At 39.3% G+C, this 20,899-nt stretch overlaps 1 protein-coding gene across 1 annotated transcript in view; it reads right to left on the bottom strand.

Moving 5' to 3' along the window:
- ATP6AP1 (ATPase H+ transporting accessory protein 1) overlaps window positions 1–20,899 on the bottom strand; it is a 55,550-nt gene that overhangs the window by 24,262 nt on the left and 10,389 nt on the right. The window contains exons 4-6 of the mRNA XM_027458052.3: window positions 14,667–14,860; window positions 12,980–13,023; window positions 7,836–7,921 (exon numbers count right to left, since the gene is read on the bottom strand). Coding sequence (XP_027313853.1) covers window positions 7,836–7,921; window positions 12,980–13,023; window positions 14,667–14,860 — 324 coding nt within the window. The remainder of the gene's footprint in view (window positions 1–7,835; window positions 7,922–12,979; window positions 13,024–14,666; window positions 14,861–20,899) is intronic.

Genomic DNA, 20,899 nt, shown 5'->3' with positions numbered 1-20,899 from the left:
AGTTAAATAAGTTACATATTACCTCTTACATTCCTGTTCTGGAGAAATGCTATGTCAATATCCCAACCTTCCACCGCCAAGCAAAGAAATGAGACCAGCTACATGCTGTGAGACCAAAGGTCCACCTAGCTCACTTCCAGTGCTACTGATCTTAACAGGCTGATATGATTAAGAAAAGGGTAAATAAAAACAATTGTCCCAGGATACCCTCTTTGATTCCTGTCATCTTTGGGATAGAGATTTTTGGAGCTGAAAAGAGTCTCTATGTTCACTGCAACGAACATGGGCTCTTCCATCGATCTTTCCTTCCTATATTTCTTCCATTAGTTTACCTGAAGGAAGTTAATTTCCATTAGTTTCACTGAAATCAACCTACTTTTGTCATCCAAAGATATGTAAAGTGAAAAACAGTTTACTTTGTTTCTTTTAAGGAATTTGGTGCTCCTTAATTCCTGTGTTGTGGTCTGTAAGTGGTGATAATCATCAACAGTGGCCAGAGATAGTTAATAATTACTTCATGTTAAGCTTATCCATGTTGATGTTTTTATTATTTCCCCCTTGAACTATTGCTTTTCCTATATATAATATTTACGTCTTATTATTTATGTAGTTATTTATGTCTATTATTTATGTAGTTGTAAGGTATCCCTTTGGAGATGGGGTGGCCAAAATTGCACACATTATGTCACTCCCAAATTTGCACTCACCAAGGACTTGCATGTACATAGTGAAATAACTGACGCTTGCTGCTTTGCCCTTTTCCTTTCCAAGTAATTCCTAACTTTCTGCTTTCTATCCATCCTGCTGCTGAGTGCTGTGATGTTCCAAGAGATCTGCCCACAGTCACACCAAAATCTCTTTTCTGAGAAATAGCAGCCTCTCACCACGGCGCAATATGCATATTTAAGGTTTTCCTTATGTGTGTTATTTCCATTACACTGGATTTCATCTGTCATTTTATCACCCAGTAACACAGTGTTGTGAGTTGTTTCTCTAACTTGTCAGTACATCGACAAACTCCAGTGTCTTCAGATTTCGGCCCCCTTTCCATACTCTTTGGAACAGAACAGGTCTCCACATGTATCCATATGTAATTCCACTCTCCAGCGTAAACACTGATCCTTTGTTTTCATCCATGTTTCCAACCTTCAGAATTTTTATTTCTGCCCCCAAATAACCTCACTTTTTACCCTTTTTACTGAAGCAATAGGATCACTTTACCTGTGTGTTTTACACCTGTCTAAGAACACTGAACCCATACTGTATTTTCCTCGCGTATTCACTTATTTACTCCTATACTTTCAACCAGTTTGGCCAGTACAGAAGACAGGTTTCCTGGTTGCATTTCCCAGATATATGGAACCTCTTTTGAAACCCCATGTCATACTTGCTACCTCCTGCTCCTCTGGGATTAAGGCCAAACTAATTTATAACTTATATATGTCCACATATAAATTATAATGTATAATTTTACATTTGAAATCATGGTAGTTAAGATAATTAGTTAGGAGGTTTCTTGTTTTATTTATAATTTAGGTGAAAATTATCTTACTTTGGTGATATGATAATATTCATTTTATTGGTTTATTCTGAAATCTATTCTACCACCAGCTCAATAACAACAAAGGTTTTTGAGGCTGGATGATTACTAGAAAAGTCTTTGAAGTGAGAAGTTCTCTATACTCCACCACAGAGACTATCAACACATAGGTTCATTTGGCTTTGTGTTGTCACTTATTTTTCTGATTCCCTCATTTTGATTAGATCCAATGAGCTCTGAAAGAATTCCCGTCTACTGTATTTTTATATTTTAATGTCATTCACACATTATTCTTCAAAATGTTTGCCGTATGATTTTTCATTTAGCTTATAGGAATGTATATTCCTTTACATTTTCTGAATGCACACAAGACTTTCACTTTTTAAGCCTGGTTGAATTACTTCTAATAGCTTCACCTCCTTCACTCTTGTCACACTGTCATAAGACAGTTTGGGACATTTCCATGCAGGGAGGGAGCAGGGGGAGAGAAGTAGTCTTTAAAAAACACTTTTAGGCATTAAGTTTTAGCTTTCAGTATGTTGTCTGTAAACAGTTTGCATTCTATCTATGAACAGAGTCAGTCAACATAATTAGTGGAGCTAAGAGGGCAAACAGGACATTCTCCATTCTGAGCACATTCAGTTGCTCTCAGTTCAGGTTGCATTTGCCTTTATCACCAAAAGTTTCACCTGATCCAAAGCAGAGAGGCCCAAGAAGCAGCCCAACAGGTTGCACAGAGAGGTTGTGGATGCTCCATCCCTGAAGTGTTAGGGGCCAGGTTGGATGGGACCTTGAGTGGCCTGATTTAGTGTCCTGGCCCGTGGCAGGGGGGTTGGACTGGATGATCTTTAAGGGCCCCTTCCAACCTAGGCCATTCTTTGATTCCATGAATTCACCATGTCACAGATATATGGTCTGTTTCAGTTTTAGGATTGAATCTTTAGCTCACGGTCATATCGCTTGGATGCTCTGCACAGCCTCAGTCTTCCCAGCGTCTATGGGAATAAAATACTTTTCTCTGCTTGAATCCAAACATCTTTAAGATATAGCAGCAGTCTTTTAATGATCTGTTATTCTAATAAAATCTTTACCTTGGATTTTTCCTGTCAGAAATTTTTAACATACCTGCCAATATGCCATATCAATATGCTTGCTTATAGTTATGTATTCCCTTTATTCTATCATATTTTAGTCTTATACCTTGATTTTGATCTGTTATTTTTTATGACCTATACATTAATGTATTTCTAGGAGTTTTTGTTGCAGTTTTTATACCTGTATTTTCCCCTTTCCTGTCTTTTCCTTTTTTCCTAAGACAGATTTCTTAGAACATATCATTCTCACATGTGCCCTTCTCCACCATCTCTCCCCCATCCCAGTTCTTCTCAGTCATTAGCTTTAAACACCTTACAACTTTCTAATATGGTTTATTTGGAACCCATCTATAGCCTAAGAAGCTGGAAACTGAAAATAAAAAAAGATTGTTCTGATCAGATAAAAAAATTTAGTTCTGTGCTTACCTTCATTTCCCAATGAAGTCGATATACATATATATATAAACATAAAATATAAGGTAAACTTGCAAAATGATGTTTAAATTAAGTAAATCTTAACACCCATGTCTACAAAATAGCAGTGCAAAGTCTAGGGTTAAAGGTAAAACACTAGCTTGCAGTTATTTCCCTGAGTTCCCCACTAACACATGAACTGAATCATACAGAATTGCTAGCTAGCATTTCTCACATCCCTAGTATTCAATTTCCACGCTAATTTGGCTACATGTTTTGTTCATTTTTTTTCCTCTAGAGCAACACGTAACTGGCTTCAACCAGCCTTAAGCAGTTCTTCTGTCATTATTTAAAAAGACTACACCTCATCTAAGTAGAAAATACTGAGTTAGCAGGGAAATAATTAAGTGCATATTCTTCATCTACGAGTTAAAGTTTATTTTTCGTGATAATGAAATTCTAAAGTGAGGGAGAAGACTAAAGGATGAAGTATTCCTGTGGCTTCTCCTTTTAAGTTGGAGGCCCTGATGCTCTGTTACACTGTCAAATTATAATTGCTCTTTCAAATGTAAAAAATACAGAAGTAAATGATTAAGGGAGTTCCCATATTCAAGATGCATGAGGGCATCCCCCCTACAACCCCAGCACCAGCAAATGGTATTGTAAGCATTTTTCTAACATTCAGCTCATGGGAAAGATCATATTATAATGTTTGATTATACTTAACAGTTAAAAGCATTCCATTAATCAGAAGCTGTGAAGTCAGTGGGGTGGTTGTTGCAGAGTTTAGTCTCCTCAGAGTGGTGAACAAAAAAGAGAGAAGCTGGATGCCAAGGGAAAATGCAGCATTGCAAACTGCATTAGTTAGAAAATGCAAAGAATGCAAATAGAAAGAAAATGCAGCAACAAGCACTAGCGAAAGAAGATGAAACATTTCCTAACTCTTCTATGCTAAGGCGTGCTTGTGTATCATCTGAGGATCTTACACCTTCAAGAGACACTTTTTTAAGAGTTAGTCACTTGTGCTATGGATGCCCATGTTACTTATGGCTGAATAAAGATCTTGTAACTCAGATTGCTTGGCTCTGAGTGGGATCAAAGACTCAAGAAACATAGATGCTACCTAGAGCAGACAGCTTGTAGAGTGAAGCAGTCAAAAGCCCACGGCAGATGAAACTCTGAAAATGTGGAGGCAGCAGAGAAGGTTTAAACAGCACTTCACAATGCATCTGTAAAAAGTGGTGTCAGCAAAATGAGTATCAGCTGGGAGGTAGCCATAAATCTCCACTTGGCAATATGTGTCTCTGCTGCATCCAATCCAACAAGACAACTATAAAGTTGTCTTGCAGAAGTTTCAGAAGAAAACTTTTAAAAAACTGACATGGATGGCATGAGGACCTGAAGAATGGGAAACATGATGAGATTTATGATTTGAGGCATACCTATCTTTTAGTCACTGCAGTCTTTTAACCTTTTCAATTGCAACAGCACAAACAACGTCATGCATTACAACCACAAGCCAAAAAAACTAGCTAGCAGTGATAAAAGAAAATGACTTCCAGATGACTTGCCTTCCAGAGAAGAAAGGTATCCTCAAGTCTTAGGACAAGGTTACGTTTTTTAATGGAAAACAAGATGAGAAATACTGAGTGAGAATTGTCTGACTAAAGGTACATGTTGAGTTGTGGCCTAAGCCTGTGGGATGCCTTTATGCTTGTCAGAGACAAAGGGTGAGTTTCTTCTCATCCTGCACCAGTCACCTACAAAATATTCAGAAAAAACATGTTCTAAAAAGGTCATTTCAGTCCTTTGTTTGTAAAGAGAGCCCTGGTTGATGACGTCATATATAGACATCTACATTTTGGTTGCCCAGAATTAGGTGATACAAACCACTCTCCCAGTGCCAGCCCAACTCAGCCACATCTTGAAGGCAAAGTATTTTGGAACAAGAGTCAGGAGACATGGCAGGTGCCTTGCTGGGGGAAGAAAGCTCCATTATGACACAGTGGGATATCCAGAGGAATTATCATCTGGTCAGTGAAACCATTCCATGTTTCAAACAGATACTGTTTCAGAGACTTAACTCTATCTCCCAGCTTCAAATTCTGAAACTGGAATAGAACAGGAACCAGCCTGAATAAATGTCCATAGTGCATTGGGGTTATCAACTGATAAGGATGATAGCCCAAAGGGATTTGTGGCTGCACTGACTAAATTGAACAGCTCTTCCTCATCAAGTCAGAAAAGGGACTCAGTCATAGGAGAGTTTTACTTTCTGTCTCATTAAATCACTTTCCGCAAAATACCAGTCTGAAATATTTTCTAATATATGTATTTCTCACATTCTCACATTTATTCTCCTTGCTTGAGGTGATAGAAGAATGAATGAATGCAACAAGATGCTATGAAGCCATTAACTCTATTAACTGCCCAAGAGCAAGGAGGCAGAGCTATAGGGAGAGATGTATCAGAGTCCCAGTGTTTGGGAGCTTCACTGCATAAAATTAATTTACTTGATCAGAAGGAGCTTTTTTTTTTTTTTGAGTGTCATGTTTAAAGTTCATTTCCTTCATCAGCAGGAAAAAGCCCACTTAGAAAATGCAAATCTTTCATCGAGAGTGATTGGTATTGATTTTCAAATGTACTGAGTACTGTAAAATCTTTTCCCACATGATCAAAGCTTTTTACTTCCCATATAGAGTGGTCTTCTTGGTTATCACTGTGGGGTGACCTGGTAACTCCAAGATCATAGAATATAGTCTTTATAGCTTAAGCAGAAAGAATCAGTCCTCTAACTTACGGCTACAAAACAGCTCACATCTTCTGTAGTTCAAGCACACCAAAGATATGCAATATATGCTTAAGAAGAGGTTACATGCAAATGCATAGATAGATGAACCCTCAAAGGCACTTTCCATTTTGCCTTTCCTAGCCCTGTACAGTAGCTGATAACCTTGAATGCACTGTAATAACTTCAAGTAATTTTAGGAAAAAAATACTTCAAATGGTTTTATATGAATATGCATTGAATTTATACAATTAAGAAAAGTGTAAATTGCTTACTTTTTAAAATGCAGAACATCTTAAAATACATTGCTTTAATTATTTAAAAGTACATCAGTTGCTCAAACTAAGTCACTTTAATTTAGAAAGCCTGTTGAAATATGCATAGATTTGAAATTCAACAAACTGTTAAAATTGCTCTAAAAATTCCTTCTCTCGATACCAATTCTTTCATTAATTAAAAATATTTTTCATTCCAATTGTTCTAAATGCAATTTGAGCTACAAATGCCTGTGTCCCTTTGATTTCAGTAAAGAACCACAGTAATGAAATAATTTTTATTTTTATTTTGGATCTTCATCTGAAAAAAAAACACAACGGAGTATTAAAAAAAATAGATCCTAAGTGCTGGACTCATGTCCTCTCCTTTGCCATAAGAAACACACATCACAAAGAATATCAGTGTGAGCTTCCTCACGCTGCTCCTATTGTGTACTCTAACCCTGGTCTTGAAAACCCATTCTATCAAGTTAAGTTTACAGGGCAGATTGTTGATGAAATTTCTTGTTTTTCTTCAGCAGAACTAGCCTTTTGCTTGGGGTATGAAGGGACCATTCTAAGCATCTTGTTGGACAGGTAGAGATTCAAGATCTTGCTTGCGAAAATCCAGAATACTTCTAATTGCACTCACAACACCTTTGAGGAACCCATCCAATTTTGGTTTAAAGAACATTTATAAAGTTCAATCAAGTTGATTCTTACTCTTCTTTTGGACAAGCTAAACAGATTTCACTCCATGCCCACATAAAGCAGGTTTTCCAACTGTTGTTCCTGTGCTAATAACAACTGTGAATTGTTCTTAGTGTTCCCTCCTGAAAACTCACTGACTTCTCAAAATCCTGCTTGCAGGGCTCACACGAGATCTAGACAATCTCAGTAATGACTTTCCTGTTGCCAAAACAAGGAAATTATAACTTCTGTATTCTCAATTGACATTATCCTGAGCTTGAATTAAAAATTCAAATTAAACTGAGTACCATATTAGGAGCTCAGGTGTGTTATCCACTGGATCAGATAAGTTTCTTTCAAAGTAGGTACTTTTTAGGATACAGCACATCTCTCCTATGCCCCTTTTCTATAGTGGGAATTGCATTCTGTTTTCCTCGAGTCACGACTGTCTTCATTTAATCACATAAAAATGCAAATATTGCTCGATGACAAGCAGTATGTCATACAAAACAGATAACTCTGCATAAATAAATATTCTGTACTGCTACTTACTGCTAACATGATACGATGATCTATAAATGATGTTCTGACTATCAGCAAGAGCGCAAACTTTGCGTTCCAGTTGTAAATACTGAATATTGACTAAAGGGAATAAAACCAGTTAATTTAAAAAGGAATAAATTAGTAGCCTTCAGATAATTAACTATACTCCATCTTTACTGACATGAGAAAAGCCTAATAATGTTCCATGTAGACCACACTATACAACTATTAAATTAAAAAATATTTAACATTACAGTCATTAAAAATAATATTAAGTCCTAAAGGCAACTAAAGGCATAGCAAATTTATATCTCCTAGATTAGCAAGGCTTTAGCAATTATGTGATATAGCTATTGCATATAAAAGTTCATGCAATCATTTCTGGTCAAAACCTCATATAATACAGATTGCTTGTGTGTGTAATCTTGAAAATTATCTACAGCATTCCTCTGTAAACATTAAGTTGTTAGATGCCAAAAATTCGACAGTTCTAGGCACTGAAGATTACTCACCCTTGAAGGTCTCACTGCAGTATAAATTGCTGAAAAATGAATCCCTCGTTCCTCCAGATCCATGGTCAGTCTTCCAATTATTTTGTCTATAAATAGAAACATGCATAATTTAGCAAACTCTGTAAGCTGAGAAAGCTAAAAACGTACAATAGGTGGCAAAGTAATGAGCTAGATTCATTTAGTTTATTTATGCAATCTAGGTGCTGCTACCATTTGTATGTCAATAGGTACAAATGGGATAAGACATCTTCAGTGTCTTGAAAAACACACAATTTCAGTAAGGTGATACAAAACCAATACATTACAACAGTTTGGATAAAATGGGTGGTTTTGAAGCTGACAAGTGAATACAACAGAAACAACAGCTGAAAGGTGACAAGTTTGAAAAATTAAAAGCAAGAGCAGAATAAATCAATCAAGAGATGAGAACAGGATGCGTATCCTGTCAGTCAAGTGACCAGTTCACAAATAAATAAATAAAACTGAACTATTACCCGTCTGTGAATGACAAAGCACACAGAACAACTGTTCAGTGAGAAACAACACTCAGAAGAGCACTAGTCCTCAGATGGGGGCATGATATGCATAATATTGGCAGTGATATTCCTTTTTTGCTTCAGTGGATTTAAAGCCTGATTCTGTACCCTCAATGGGATACAGAAAATTTTGCTGTTGACTACAGTGGAGGGCAAGGTAGAAATGTGCTGGCATACTTCTGAAAACAGAAGGAAAATCAAGTAAGAAAGAGAGGACCTTTCAGTGCTGTGCAGAAGATTCTCTTCTAGCTCTGAAACTACAGGTAGTTGTGACAAATACTTACAACTGATAAATGTTTTCAGTCTCTATACAAAAATATTAACATCTGCTTACAATGAGGAGCATAATAGCAGTGAATCAAGAGCTGGTATTAGGGTTGTCATTAGGACTGTGAGGGAAATAAGCCAGCAGACTGACATTTACTGTTTCAGTGCCTTCCCACTCCTCAACCATGTAATGGCTATTAAATAGCCTGGACAACACCTTTCTCAGATTTCAAGGTTATACTTTACATGATATTTTGTATTTTATTTTAATGTATTGGTAGTGGAACTTGCATTATTACCCTTTAAAATCATTTTTATTTACAGTAATTATGGTCTCCTGGCTGAGTAAAATGCTTAGCTTTTGGGAAAATGCAAGTATTGTTGTGTTTTCTTTTTTCTGTAGGGTTTTAACCAAACTGATTTCCTTATATCAGTCACGAATCATAGCAATGTAAAGTTTACTTCTAAGAAAATATTATTAAAAGCTTCTACTATAAGAAACAGATCTAGTCAGGAAAGCAAGCGCCTATGTACTACTTAATTATACTGATTGCGGGGGGTTAAAGGAATTACATAATGTAGATTTGTATTCTACATGCACAGTGCAATGCACCAGAAATTCTCAGCAGCCTCAGATAAAATTTTCAGAAGGAAAAATACTACATAGAAAAATGCATAGATCGCATTTGTTTTGGTGGTTTTTGTGTGTGTGTGTGTTTTTTCTCTTTAAACAACTGATTGCCTTCTGAAATAACACATTATTTACATTTCACTTCAGTAAGGAGCTACACGTAACTATAGTTACCAGTAAAATCTATAACTTTTGCCTTTGGGTAGATTCTAGAGGTAATTTCTTCATTTGGAGAAGCTGCTGTGAACATCCTTATGACAATGAAATTGATATAGATCTTTGTTTTCCTGTGACCAGGAAAGCAGCCAAACATTCCACCTTGCTAATGAAATATTTGCAAATTCTCCGAGGAAAAGGGCCCAGATTTGTACACGCTATTTTAAAGCACCTCAATTCCTTGCCTATATAGGAATGTTAATTATCCCCGGCTCTTTCTGCAGTGGAACAAGAGGCATCTCCTGATGGTAATATTGTTAGAGGGATTTTAGAGTGGTCTTATTGCAGGTTTTTCAGTTAGTGTGAATCAAAGAAACACCACGTAGAACTGTGAATGTAAAACAGTTTGTCCAGGATAACCTTTTTCAGTTAGCATAATTGCATGCTATGCCCTAGTGGAAGGATTAAGCTTTTCTGTCTCACTAAAGACATATTCCTTGAATTTCACCAGGGACTGCAGGATAAGTGCTATTATTAATTTCTAATCCACCTTAATTTCTTTGTGTGCTTTTACACATGGATGGAAGGGATCGAAGAGAGAAACTAAGAAGAAATGTTCTGGAAGGAGAAAGGTAAAATGAAACTAAAGGTATAAACTAGTACAATGAAACTAAAGATACAACTATGAATAAAAGAGAAAGAACAGAATGGAGCGAGATGAGAAGAAGAAAAATGGGAGAGAAGAGAAAGAGCAGAAAAATAAATGCACTGTGAATCAGAGCAGAAAGACGAATACACACAAAAACATTAAAGAACCTCATCTTAGATGGAGTTGTAGGCAGGTTTCTCATTGATTCTGAGGTATGCTGCATCCAGCAGGTAAGACTGATAAGACAGAATGCAAACTTCTCTTGAGTAGAAAAAAAAATAGAAAACTGGCAAAAATTGAGTAACACTCCCAAACACTATTTTGCGCAAAGGAAATAAAGAAGAAATACTGAAAAGAAGCATAAAGAAAACAGAACTAAAAGCAAGAAGAAAAAGTACACTTTTGTTGAATCAAGGCTAAGAAAGGGAGGGCTTACAACCTAAAAATGCTGTTACAATAAAAAAAAAGGAGTAAAAAATAATCTTTGTAGAAACTATTTTATAGAAATAACCCCATATCTGCCTATCTCTATCATGTAGGGAGGGAGAGACTAGACATAAGTCTGAATCCCTGGAACCTTGAGCAGGCTTGGATTCTGAATTCCAGTTTGGATTTTCTCATGAATGTCATTTTAATAATGTGCTAAAACTCTGGCTTACTCCAGCGTCTAGAAAGTTCAGAACAGTACATTTCCCTTGGGCAGAATCCGAGCCCATTTGTTCTGTCTGACAGAGATTGCTGTCTGCAGTGAGTAAAACAGCAGGAGAGATTTCTCTGACATTTTATTACGTCAGATTTTAAAGCCATCTACAGTGGAAAGGAAAGAAGTAGCTGTGACAAACGTAAGAGGCTTTGTGAACTTCTAGGCAGCATAATACAGGTCTGTCCTGGTTTACTTTGGGCTTACTGTTGATAGTATTAAAAAAAAAAACCACAACCAAACAAAAAAGCAGTATTTAAGGGTAAGCAATTCTCTTGTTGCCTTACAAGTATGTGACACAGAGTATATTTGGTTGCTTATCCAAGTAGAATCTACCAGCAGTCACTCCACAACAAACACCAATAACTCATGGCCTTGCAAGCAGTTACGACCTTGAAGGGTGTACTGACAACAATGTTTAGCAAATGGCTGTGGTTATGCTGCAACCGGTATTCAGCCACCTACACCAGATGGAACCTGGACCACAAGATTTGGAAGGACATTTGGGACTCTTGTCTAATACCTTTGCAATGACCCTCTTCTGAGTCTGTCCCACCCGCTGCACAGACTTTCAGTGGGATAATTTTAAGGAACTGTGGCTCAGTAACTTTCGTTTGAATTAAAACTTCCTGCTGATGGTATTTCCAGGTTTTATTCTGCAACACGTTGAGTGGCTGCTTTGGCAGATGTACCAGAAGGTGAGGATGCAGCCCACATTACCACTTCTCCAGAGCACAGCTGTGACTCAGAACACTGAGCGCAGATTTTGCAGTTGGCCATAGGAAGTGGCACATCTTCCCCGTGCACACACCTTTTCCTGATAACAGCCAGTTGACATTAACCACAAAGCTGGTAGTAGCTTATACCTTCACCATCCCAAAGGTGGATGGGACAGGAGCATTAACTTTGCTGTTCCAAAACAAAAGCAGGCTGAGACAAGGTTTGGGAGGCCTGTTCTTGACTTTGTGCAGCTGATGAAAAAAATGGCCTTTAAGGAGGGCAAGGTTTAGCCAAGGCCAACATTAAGCCAAAGCTTTTCCTATCTGATATGTTCTGAGGACAAGAAGGGAGAACTGAACAATAGTAATGGTTTTAAACCAGAAGTGGGTATTGATATTAGGAATAAATTCTTCATTCTGAAGGTGGTGAGGCACTGGCACAGGCTGCCCAGAGAAGCTGAAGCCCCATCCCTGGAAGCATTCAAGGCCGGGCTGGATGGAGCTTTGGGCAACCTGGTCTGGTGGGAGGGGTACCTTCCCATGGCAGGGGGTTTGGTACTAGACGAGTTTTGACAATCCCTTCCGATACAAACCTCTCTATGATTCTAACTTCTCTGCAATTCAGAGATGGAAATCCAGCTGCTTAATTGAGTCTAAAAGACAGTAACTTTGCAGTTGTGCAAGAACAAAGGAGAAAAGATTGCACCACTGATTTCAGTACAAAGGTATTTCTCCTGATTTTCAGATCTGCTTCTGATTTCCCACCCCCTGCTCTGGGTAGAAACTGTCATAGACTCCACGGACATTGCAGTGCATGTCCCTGAAACTACCACTGCAGTCATTTGCAGACTTTGTAACCTGATTTCTAATTTAGGGTAATAAGCCAAAGCCCTGCAAACACCCAAAAATGCCTCTCACTGCCTGTTTAGTCTGTGGCACCTCTTTTTTAGCCAGATACTGTACAAGAAAAGTTTTAACATTGAGTTGTACAAAGAGATTCATCTTTAACAAGCAGTATTTAATGCCTGCAGAACCAATGAAAGACTCTAAAATCAAAGGCTATGAAGGGCAACGGTATTGTTTCACAAAGATTGGGAAAGCATTCCCTGCTCACTCCATCAGAGGGTCTCCGCAAAGACCTTTGGCTGCCAGAGGAGTCCAAGCTGACGATGCAGGGCTCACACTCTGCACTGGGAGGATCCCAGAGCAGGAGCAAAGGCCCGTGCCTGAGGCAGAGGTGAATCATCCCTATGTTTCGGGTCACAGAGCTGTAGCCATTTCAGTGGGTTTTGAATCACTCACTCAGTACTTCAACACTATGATAATTGTGTGCTTGTAAGTACCGTGGGTGGGGAAAAAAAACCTTTTAAATAGTCACATTAAAGCATTACAGCAACAACTGGAAAAACAGAGAACACAATCTGCTTAAGCAAGAACACAAGCTTAAATGGTGAAATGTTAGTGACATCTTGGTCATATTGCTTACCATTTTCAGCCATTGCTTCCAGGGTGGAAATCTCACTTAAGCCACTACAAAGAATATGTGAGAAAGACAGTTAAAAATCTCTTACAGACAACAACGTGACCCAGAAAAGTACACAAGAGCTGACTAATCAAGGTGTAACTTTCAGCATCAGCCTACAAAGTCCCTCCATCATCTTCTCATCTCCTCATGACCCTTCTGCAAAGCAGTTTATACAAGGATGACATCTTCAGCTGATTCCTCAAAAACCTCAAACCTCCTTAGCTGAAGAGAAGCCAGACTACTGATGCTATTTTGACTGTTCTCTCCTCAGTTATCCTTGCATTTGGTGGTGTTCATCTGAAATTTGTACATGAGCTCTTTAGATTGGGTGTCATTTATTGGTGTAATTTTTAATTGCACTCTCTTAGGACCCATCCAATCATGCACCATATACTGACAGGTATGAATGCTGAAGTAGCAATCGAGGAAGATAAAGAGCAAGAGAAGCTGAGCAGAGGGTCTCACTATATGCATGCCTTTTATTTCCTTGAGGTACATTGGCATTGTTATACTCAGTATGACTTCACAGCTTTCTGCTGCTTGAGCGGGTCCAAAGAAGGGCGACGAAGCTGGTGAGGGGCCTGGAGAACAAGTCCTACGAGGAGCGGCTGAAGGAGCTGGGCTTGTTCAGCCTGGAGAAGAGGAGGCTCAGGGGCGACCTTATCGCTCTCTACAGATACCTTAAAGGAGGCTGTAGAGAGGTGGGGGTTGGCTGTTCTCCCACGTGCCTGGTGACAGGACGAGGGGGAATGGGCTAAAGTTGCGCCAGGGGAGTTTTAGGTTAGATGTTAGGAAGAATTTCTTTACTGAAAGGGTTGTTAGGCACTGGAACGGGCTGCCCAGGGAGGTGGTGGAGTCACCATCCCTGGAAGTCTTCAAAAGACGTTTAGATGTAGAGCTTAGGGATATGGTTTAGTGGGGACTGTTAGCGTTAGGTTAGAGGTTGGACTCGATGATCTTGAGGTCTCTTCCAACCTAGAAATTCTGTGATTCTGTGAAATAGCTGCCCATCTAGATAGGGTTTGTGACCCATACGCAGCCTCCAGGAGCGCTCTGTACCAGACAAACCACAGCAATGTAAAAGCCCTACAAGTAAGAGCCAGGCACTAGGATCCACCTGAAGCCTCTGCCTCCATTAGGCAGCAGTTGTCATAGGTCTGGAAACAGGAGGAGTTATAGCCCTCCTTCTACTTCCAGAGTGATGAAAAACAGTCTCATTATTCATTTTTACTTCTAGGTTGTTTGTATGTTTATTTGTTTATTTTTCCTGCCAGTGCTTTGACCCCTGGAATGCCTTCTAGCAATTAATTCTGCAGGTTAATCATGCATTGCATGAAATAATTCAGCTTTTCTGCTTAAAGTGTGTTGCCATTTATTTTTATTAGTTGTCCTTTTGTTCTCATATAATGAGGCAGACAAAACAGGAACGCCTGACTGACTTTTTCAACATAATTCAGCTATTATACCTGGTAAGCTCATCAGAGGACATTAAAAAACACCGGATACACATTTGCAGGAAAAAATAACTTTGCTAACCTTGTAACCTTCCCTTTTGATTTCTAAATTTCCTGAATATATCAGATATTTTCAAAAAAGATGTAAAAATCTTGCATACTTTTGGTCAGATACTTTCACAACAAGCTCCTACCTGACAAGCGGTTGTAGCTGAACCACAAGTAAGTTTGGCTTAGATGTATTCACTTCCAGGTGAGAGACATCGAGATTTGTCATGTTTGTTAAATTCCAATCTCCCGACTCCTGAAGAAAGCTCAAAAGTTGCCTGGTAGCCTTGGAGTCAACAGCAGGCAAAACTAGAGATGAAGGAGAAGACTGAAGAATTTCCTGTAACAAATTTATGGACAGTTTATTTACATGGTTAATAATTAAACACAAACCAATTTTTTTCTACGTTCTGAATTTAATACACAAGGTGAGGAACCACCATGATAAACACTAAGCAAGATCTCAGCAGCCTGGTGCTGACTGCAGGCTGATCCTGGAAAGGGGCAGTGAACTGGCACCTGCATTGCTCTTATTCATGCACTTTTTTGGGGCAAGCTTAAGACACACAGTGATGTCAGTCCCTTCCATGTGTGTGTTGGAAGAGGAGAGGCAGCTGACACAGAAGATCGCAAGCCGAGAAAGGAGAAGGTGGAGAATGTATTGGAGAGTATGGGGGGAAAAGCTGAGGCAGGATACGGATGATATGATATGAAAGCTCATCAGATGACCATCAGATGGGATCTAAATGGCCTCGTAGGTAGAAAGGATCAGTGTCAGACACCTCAAGTTCCAGCAGCTGTATTTAGCACAGAGACATACTTTGCGTAACAAATTCCCTTCCTTTGTATACATCTTAATGGTATAGCACAGAGTACAGATAAGTGTCTAATTTTAACTATTATTTAAATAAATCTGCATTTTTAGGTTCTGCAGAAGAACTGTCACCATGGACAAACTTTAGAGCAAACTTTATGCTTTTCAGAGAGCTAGTTATCACAAGTCAAGCAAATGGGGCAAAATACTGGGTTAGCTGAACAGGGAACCCTGCCTGGAACTAGGGCAGAAATAAAAAAAAAAAAAATGTGACCTTTGGAAGCAAGGTCTGAATTCACAAGGAGCGTACAGAGCTACATTTCACATCTGCAGGGAGAAACCAAACCCCAACCTGATTTGACATTGGCCTCTGTGGTGTCAGACAACAAAAAAAGGCTTTTTCAAATATATTAACAGCAAGATGAAGTCAAAGGAAAACACTGGACTGATACTTGGAGTGGATAACAAGAAGGAAAAGGTGGAGGCATTTAATGCCTTTTTTGCTTCACTATTTAACAACGACTGATCTTAGGCTGCCCAGATCTCAGAGTTGGAGGACCATGCCTGGAGGAGCACTAACTTTCAATCTGAAATTGTAAAGGAACATCTGTATCAGCTGAATGTTTGTAAATTCATGGGGTGTGACAGGATTCACCTCAGAGTGCTGAAAGAATCAGTGAAGGTTACAGCTGGACCCCTCTCAACAATTTACCAGAGGTCCTGGGAGTCTGGGGTGGTCCCTGATGACTGGAAGCTAGCCAACGTTAAACCCATCTACAAAAAGAGCATGAGGGACACTACAGACCTGTTAGTCTAACCTCAGTCCCTGGAAAAGTTATGGAGAAGATTGTTCCAGGGGATATTGAAAGCCACTTAAAGAACAAAGCTATTATCAGGCATAGTCAGCTTGGGTTCACAAAGGGAAAGTCCTGCCTCAGTAATCTGACCTCCTCCTATAATAAGGCCACTCACCAGGTGCATGAAGGCAGCAGATGTAACCTTTTTGATTTTAGTAAAGTCTTTGACGCTGTCCCTCATGGTATTCTTCTAGACAAATTGTCGAGCTGTGAGATGAGCAGGTACATGCTCAGCTGGGTGAGGAACCGGCTGAATGGCACAGCTCACAGGGCCGTACTGAACGGGGCTGCATCTGGCTGGCAGCTGGTCACCAGCGGTGTTCCCCGGGGCTCTGTTTTAGGGCCAGGCCTGTTCAACACAGTCATCAGTGATCTGGATGCAGGAATTGAATGCACCCTCAGCAACTTTGCTGATGATGCTAAAGTGGGAGGTGACATAGGCTCCTTAGGGATTAGAGGCCTTGCAGAAGGATCTGGAGAGACACTGGCATTGGACAATCAGCAACGACATGAAGTTCAACAAAGGAAGATGCTGGGTTCTGCACCTGGGACAGAGTAATGTTGGACACAGGTACAGACTGGGAGATGAGTGGCTGGAGAGCAGCTCAACAAAAGGGGATCTGGGGGTGCTGGCCAACAGGAGACTCAGCATGAGCCGGCAGTGTGCCCTGGCAGCACAGAGGGCAAACCACATTTTGGGATGCGTTAAACAGAACATTGCCAGGTGGTCCCTGCATTGGTGAAGCCTCACCTTGAATACTGCATGCAGTTCTGGGCTCCACAATATAAAAAGGACGTTAAGGTCCTTGAAAGCATCCAGAGGAGGGCAACAAAGCTGGAAAAAGGGCTGGAAGACATGTCCTGTGAGGGGAGGCTGAGGACACCTGAGTTGTCTAGTTTGGAGAAGAGGAGGTTGAGAGGTGACCTCATTGCTCTGTACAGCTTCATGAGGAGGGGAAGCACAGGGAGGAGGTGCCAGTCTCTGATCCCTGGTAATCAATGACAGAATGTGTGGGAATGGCACAAAGCTGCACCAGGGGATGATCAGACTGGACATTAGGAAAAAAATATTTACTATGAAGGTGGTAAAACACTGGAACAGGTTTCCCAGTGAGGTGGGTGTTGCTCCATGCCTATCAGTGTTGGAGAGATATTTGAATAATGTCCTTTTTGTCAGCCCTGAGGAGGTCAGGCAGTAGATGACCTTTGAAGATCCCTCCCAGTCGCACTATTCTAAGCTTGTTCTTGGTGTGGAGACACACAAACTTCATATCATGTGCTATCATTCTTTCTATTCACAATGCAAATTATAAGGCTCAAGCTGAGCTAGTTCAGATAATCAAGCATCAGAGAGTGTATATATGATTTTACTTATACTTCCCATAGCTGAGTTTCTGGTGAAAATACTTGAGTGAAATGTATTTTAAACATTCTTGCTCTATAAATTTGAAGCCTGCAAAGCTGAAAAACATCTTTCCAAAGATTGTTCTGAATAATAAAATTCACTCGGAATATTCAGGGAAAGAAAATGCAAGATGTAGGCTTGAGAATGATCAAAATTAAGATACCCAAAATTTAATGTGAAGATTTGAAGATATATTTTCACTGAGTCCTAGTTTAAAACCTGTTAACTTCACTTCTGCATTTTCTACATTTAACTCCAGATCAAGTCTGTCACTTGATCCAACATTCAGATATTCAAGTTGTTATAGACTCTCTCCCTCTAACTGATGCGAGTGTTGTGCTGCTAACACTTTTCTCCTCCTACTCTTTTTTCTTTTTGTCTGCTCTCTGGCTGCCTGCCACTTTTCTGACCTCCCTTGGTTCTTTCTAAATGCTCACATGTTTTCCTTCCTAGACAAAGGTTAGTTATTTTCACATTTCTATAGATGCTCATATGGGAGGATTATGTAGTATTGTCTGATTTGCCAGACTGATAGACAAATAACTGCAGAAATTAAAATAGAGCAGAAAACACTGATCTGGTCTTTGAGTAGGGTGTTTAGCACCTCCTGGAAGGGAAGGATGATACATTCCCTTTTAGTTTCTTTTACATATACTAATATAGAGCTACAACCCTGAGCAGTAGTCAATTATTCCAGTTTATTTTTGATACTTTAATCCCTCGCCCCCTAGCTGCAGACAGAATGGCAGCAGCCAGTTCTTCCAAGGCTATGTATTAAGTAGATTACTCATTTATTGTAGAATAAAAAATAAAATGCATCATTACTGAGGAATGCTTGAATTGTCCCTCTGCTCCTAACCAGTCCTGCATTGCCATCTGTCTCAGCTTCCAGCCACTGGTATTCAGCTGTCTCTTCCATTCGAAGGGCACACACAGCTGGATACCTACTCATTAGCATCAGACAGACATTTTGGTCCCATGCCTCTCGTTTGTGCCTCCTGACATTTGGCCGCGGCACACTTGTTCTTAAAATACCCATATGTTGCTCCAGGCATTCTAGCATTTCAACTACAATGTGTTTTCAAAACAAGAGACCTCCAAAAGAGGGCAGAGGATGAAGAGAACTACTGAGAAACACCTGACTCTGCATTCTGCTAAAGGACTAAGCAAGGGGGTATAAACACACAGTATCTGAGAACAGGAAAGGGAAAAGAAAAAAAAAATCCTCCTATTGACCTGATGGACTGGTAACAGAAATTCCTACATTGACACGAGAATTTTTAGCACATCTAATGCTAAATTACTCTGATTAATTTGCTTTCTTTCTTTAATTCACTCACCTCTCCTGAGTGAAATATTGCAAGCAGGTCCATGATTTTATTACATATATTGCCACTGTACATTTTTGAAGGTAGGCATGAGATGACACCATCTACATGTCCAGCCATCCTGAAGCTAAGTAGCTGAATTATGATAAAGCTGTGCTTGGACTAACTTGCCCAGCTTTGGTTTCAGTACTGTCTTAACTGTGTTGCTATTACAGCTAAGCAATTTGAAGCTGGAATGGAGTACATCTAGGTCTATCATTAAAGACGTATCATTAAAATCTTTATTAAAGACTCACGTGCTCACCTATGAAGGATCATTTAGGCACACTCATTGTTCTTAACTAGTTTATGTTTGGCAGCATAACTGGCAAGCAGTCTTATAATACAAATATCTCTTGGGAAAAAAGAGTCCTCTGGAAACATCTGGGAACCTACACCTGAAGTGGGCAGGCTCTTGCATGGAGAAGAGATCTTTTACTTGTTAGTGTGTTGTTTAAAATACTGAAGTATTGTATTTATTTTCTACAGCACTGGTCAATGGTTCATCTATTAAAAAAAAAAGTCTATTCGAACTGATTTGAAGTTACATCTGTTTCTACAGACACGGATAGTTGCAAAGAACATTATTGTTGCATTTTAGCTTTGCCATTACTATTATCTTACAAATTTTTCAATTGTACCTGTGATCTCCAGGTGGATGCATATAATTTTAATGGAAATTGATTCGATGCACTTTAGCTAATAAAATGCATTTCGGCTACAGAAAGCATTGTTGAACAAACCTTCCAACCACTGTGTTGTTTGGTGGCAGACATGACACCAGGTTTTTCAAGGGTTACAGAGAGATCTGGGGAACTACAGACAAGCAAACCTGAAGTCCAAGAATGGGAGAAACAATTTTAAAGAATAAAGTACTGACTATAACAATATTGCAGGATTATACTGAGAAAAGGCTGACACAGCTTTTGCAAAAAGGAGTTGTGTGTCACAATTCTGCTGGATATCTCTGAAGGAGTCAATAGGCATGTATACCAGGGAGCTCCAGCTGTTACAGTGTACTTGGATTCACAAAAAGCACTTGGCATAATCTTGTAGCAAAGACTCCTAAAGAAATTAAGCTGCTTTTGTGTGGTCTTCACAATACTATGAGGTCTTCACGTGGATGATGCATAGGTAAAAAGGTAGCAAGCAAGGGCTAAAAAAAACACCTGTTACCAAAGCAGAGAAAGGTGAACCTCTGCATTAGGGTCTGTTCTGTCCAGTATGATCATAAAATGTCTGGCAATAAGGCACAGATACTGAGCTATTGAAATCTGCTGATTACACTGACTGATTTGAGGTAACGAAGGCAAGAGAACAGCAGGGGCAAATTTTGGGAAAGCTCCTTCAGCAACAAGACGAGATTTATTGTAAATTGATTTTAGAAGAGCACAGAGTGAGAAAAGAACAACACTAATTTTATGCACACAATAAGAGACTTGGAACTGAGTGTCACCCTTCACGAATGAAGCTTTAATATCAGTTCAGTGTCTGATGATGGTCAAAACTGGGAAAAAAGTATGTCTTTTTTTTAGTATTTTGGAAAAGACTATGGAACAGAACGAAAGAAATTGTTATGTCACTGAATAAATTATGTTGCACTTATATCTTGATTTGTATGCAATTCTGCATGGCCCCTTATCAAATACAAAAACACAATAAAACTCAAAGAGGTACAGAGAAGGGCAACAAAGGCAATCAAAATTATAGCAGCACCTCTGTGCTGCACGTGACTAAGCAGTGCTTCTCAGTCTAGAAAAATGACCACTGAGTGATGTTACAGTGGAGACACAGAACCACAAATGGCAATGACTTACAATAATAATTATGTAGCAGCACAGCTGGCAACTAATTGTTGCGTGCTACCATACATGGCAGTTCTAAGGAGCTGAGTAGTGTTTGGGGAAAGCCAAAGCCAATATTAAAGAAAAATAGT

This window comes from Anas platyrhynchos, chromosome 1, assembly GCF_047663525.1.
Source record: "Anas platyrhynchos isolate ZD024472 breed Pekin duck chromosome 1, IASCAAS_PekinDuck_T2T, whole genome shotgun sequence".
Classification (NCBI taxonomy): Eukaryota; Metazoa; Chordata; class Aves; order Anseriformes; family Anatidae; genus Anas; species Anas platyrhynchos.
The sequence above is the reverse complement of the archived record's forward strand: the minus strand, read 5'-3'. Positions and strand labels throughout refer to the sequence as shown.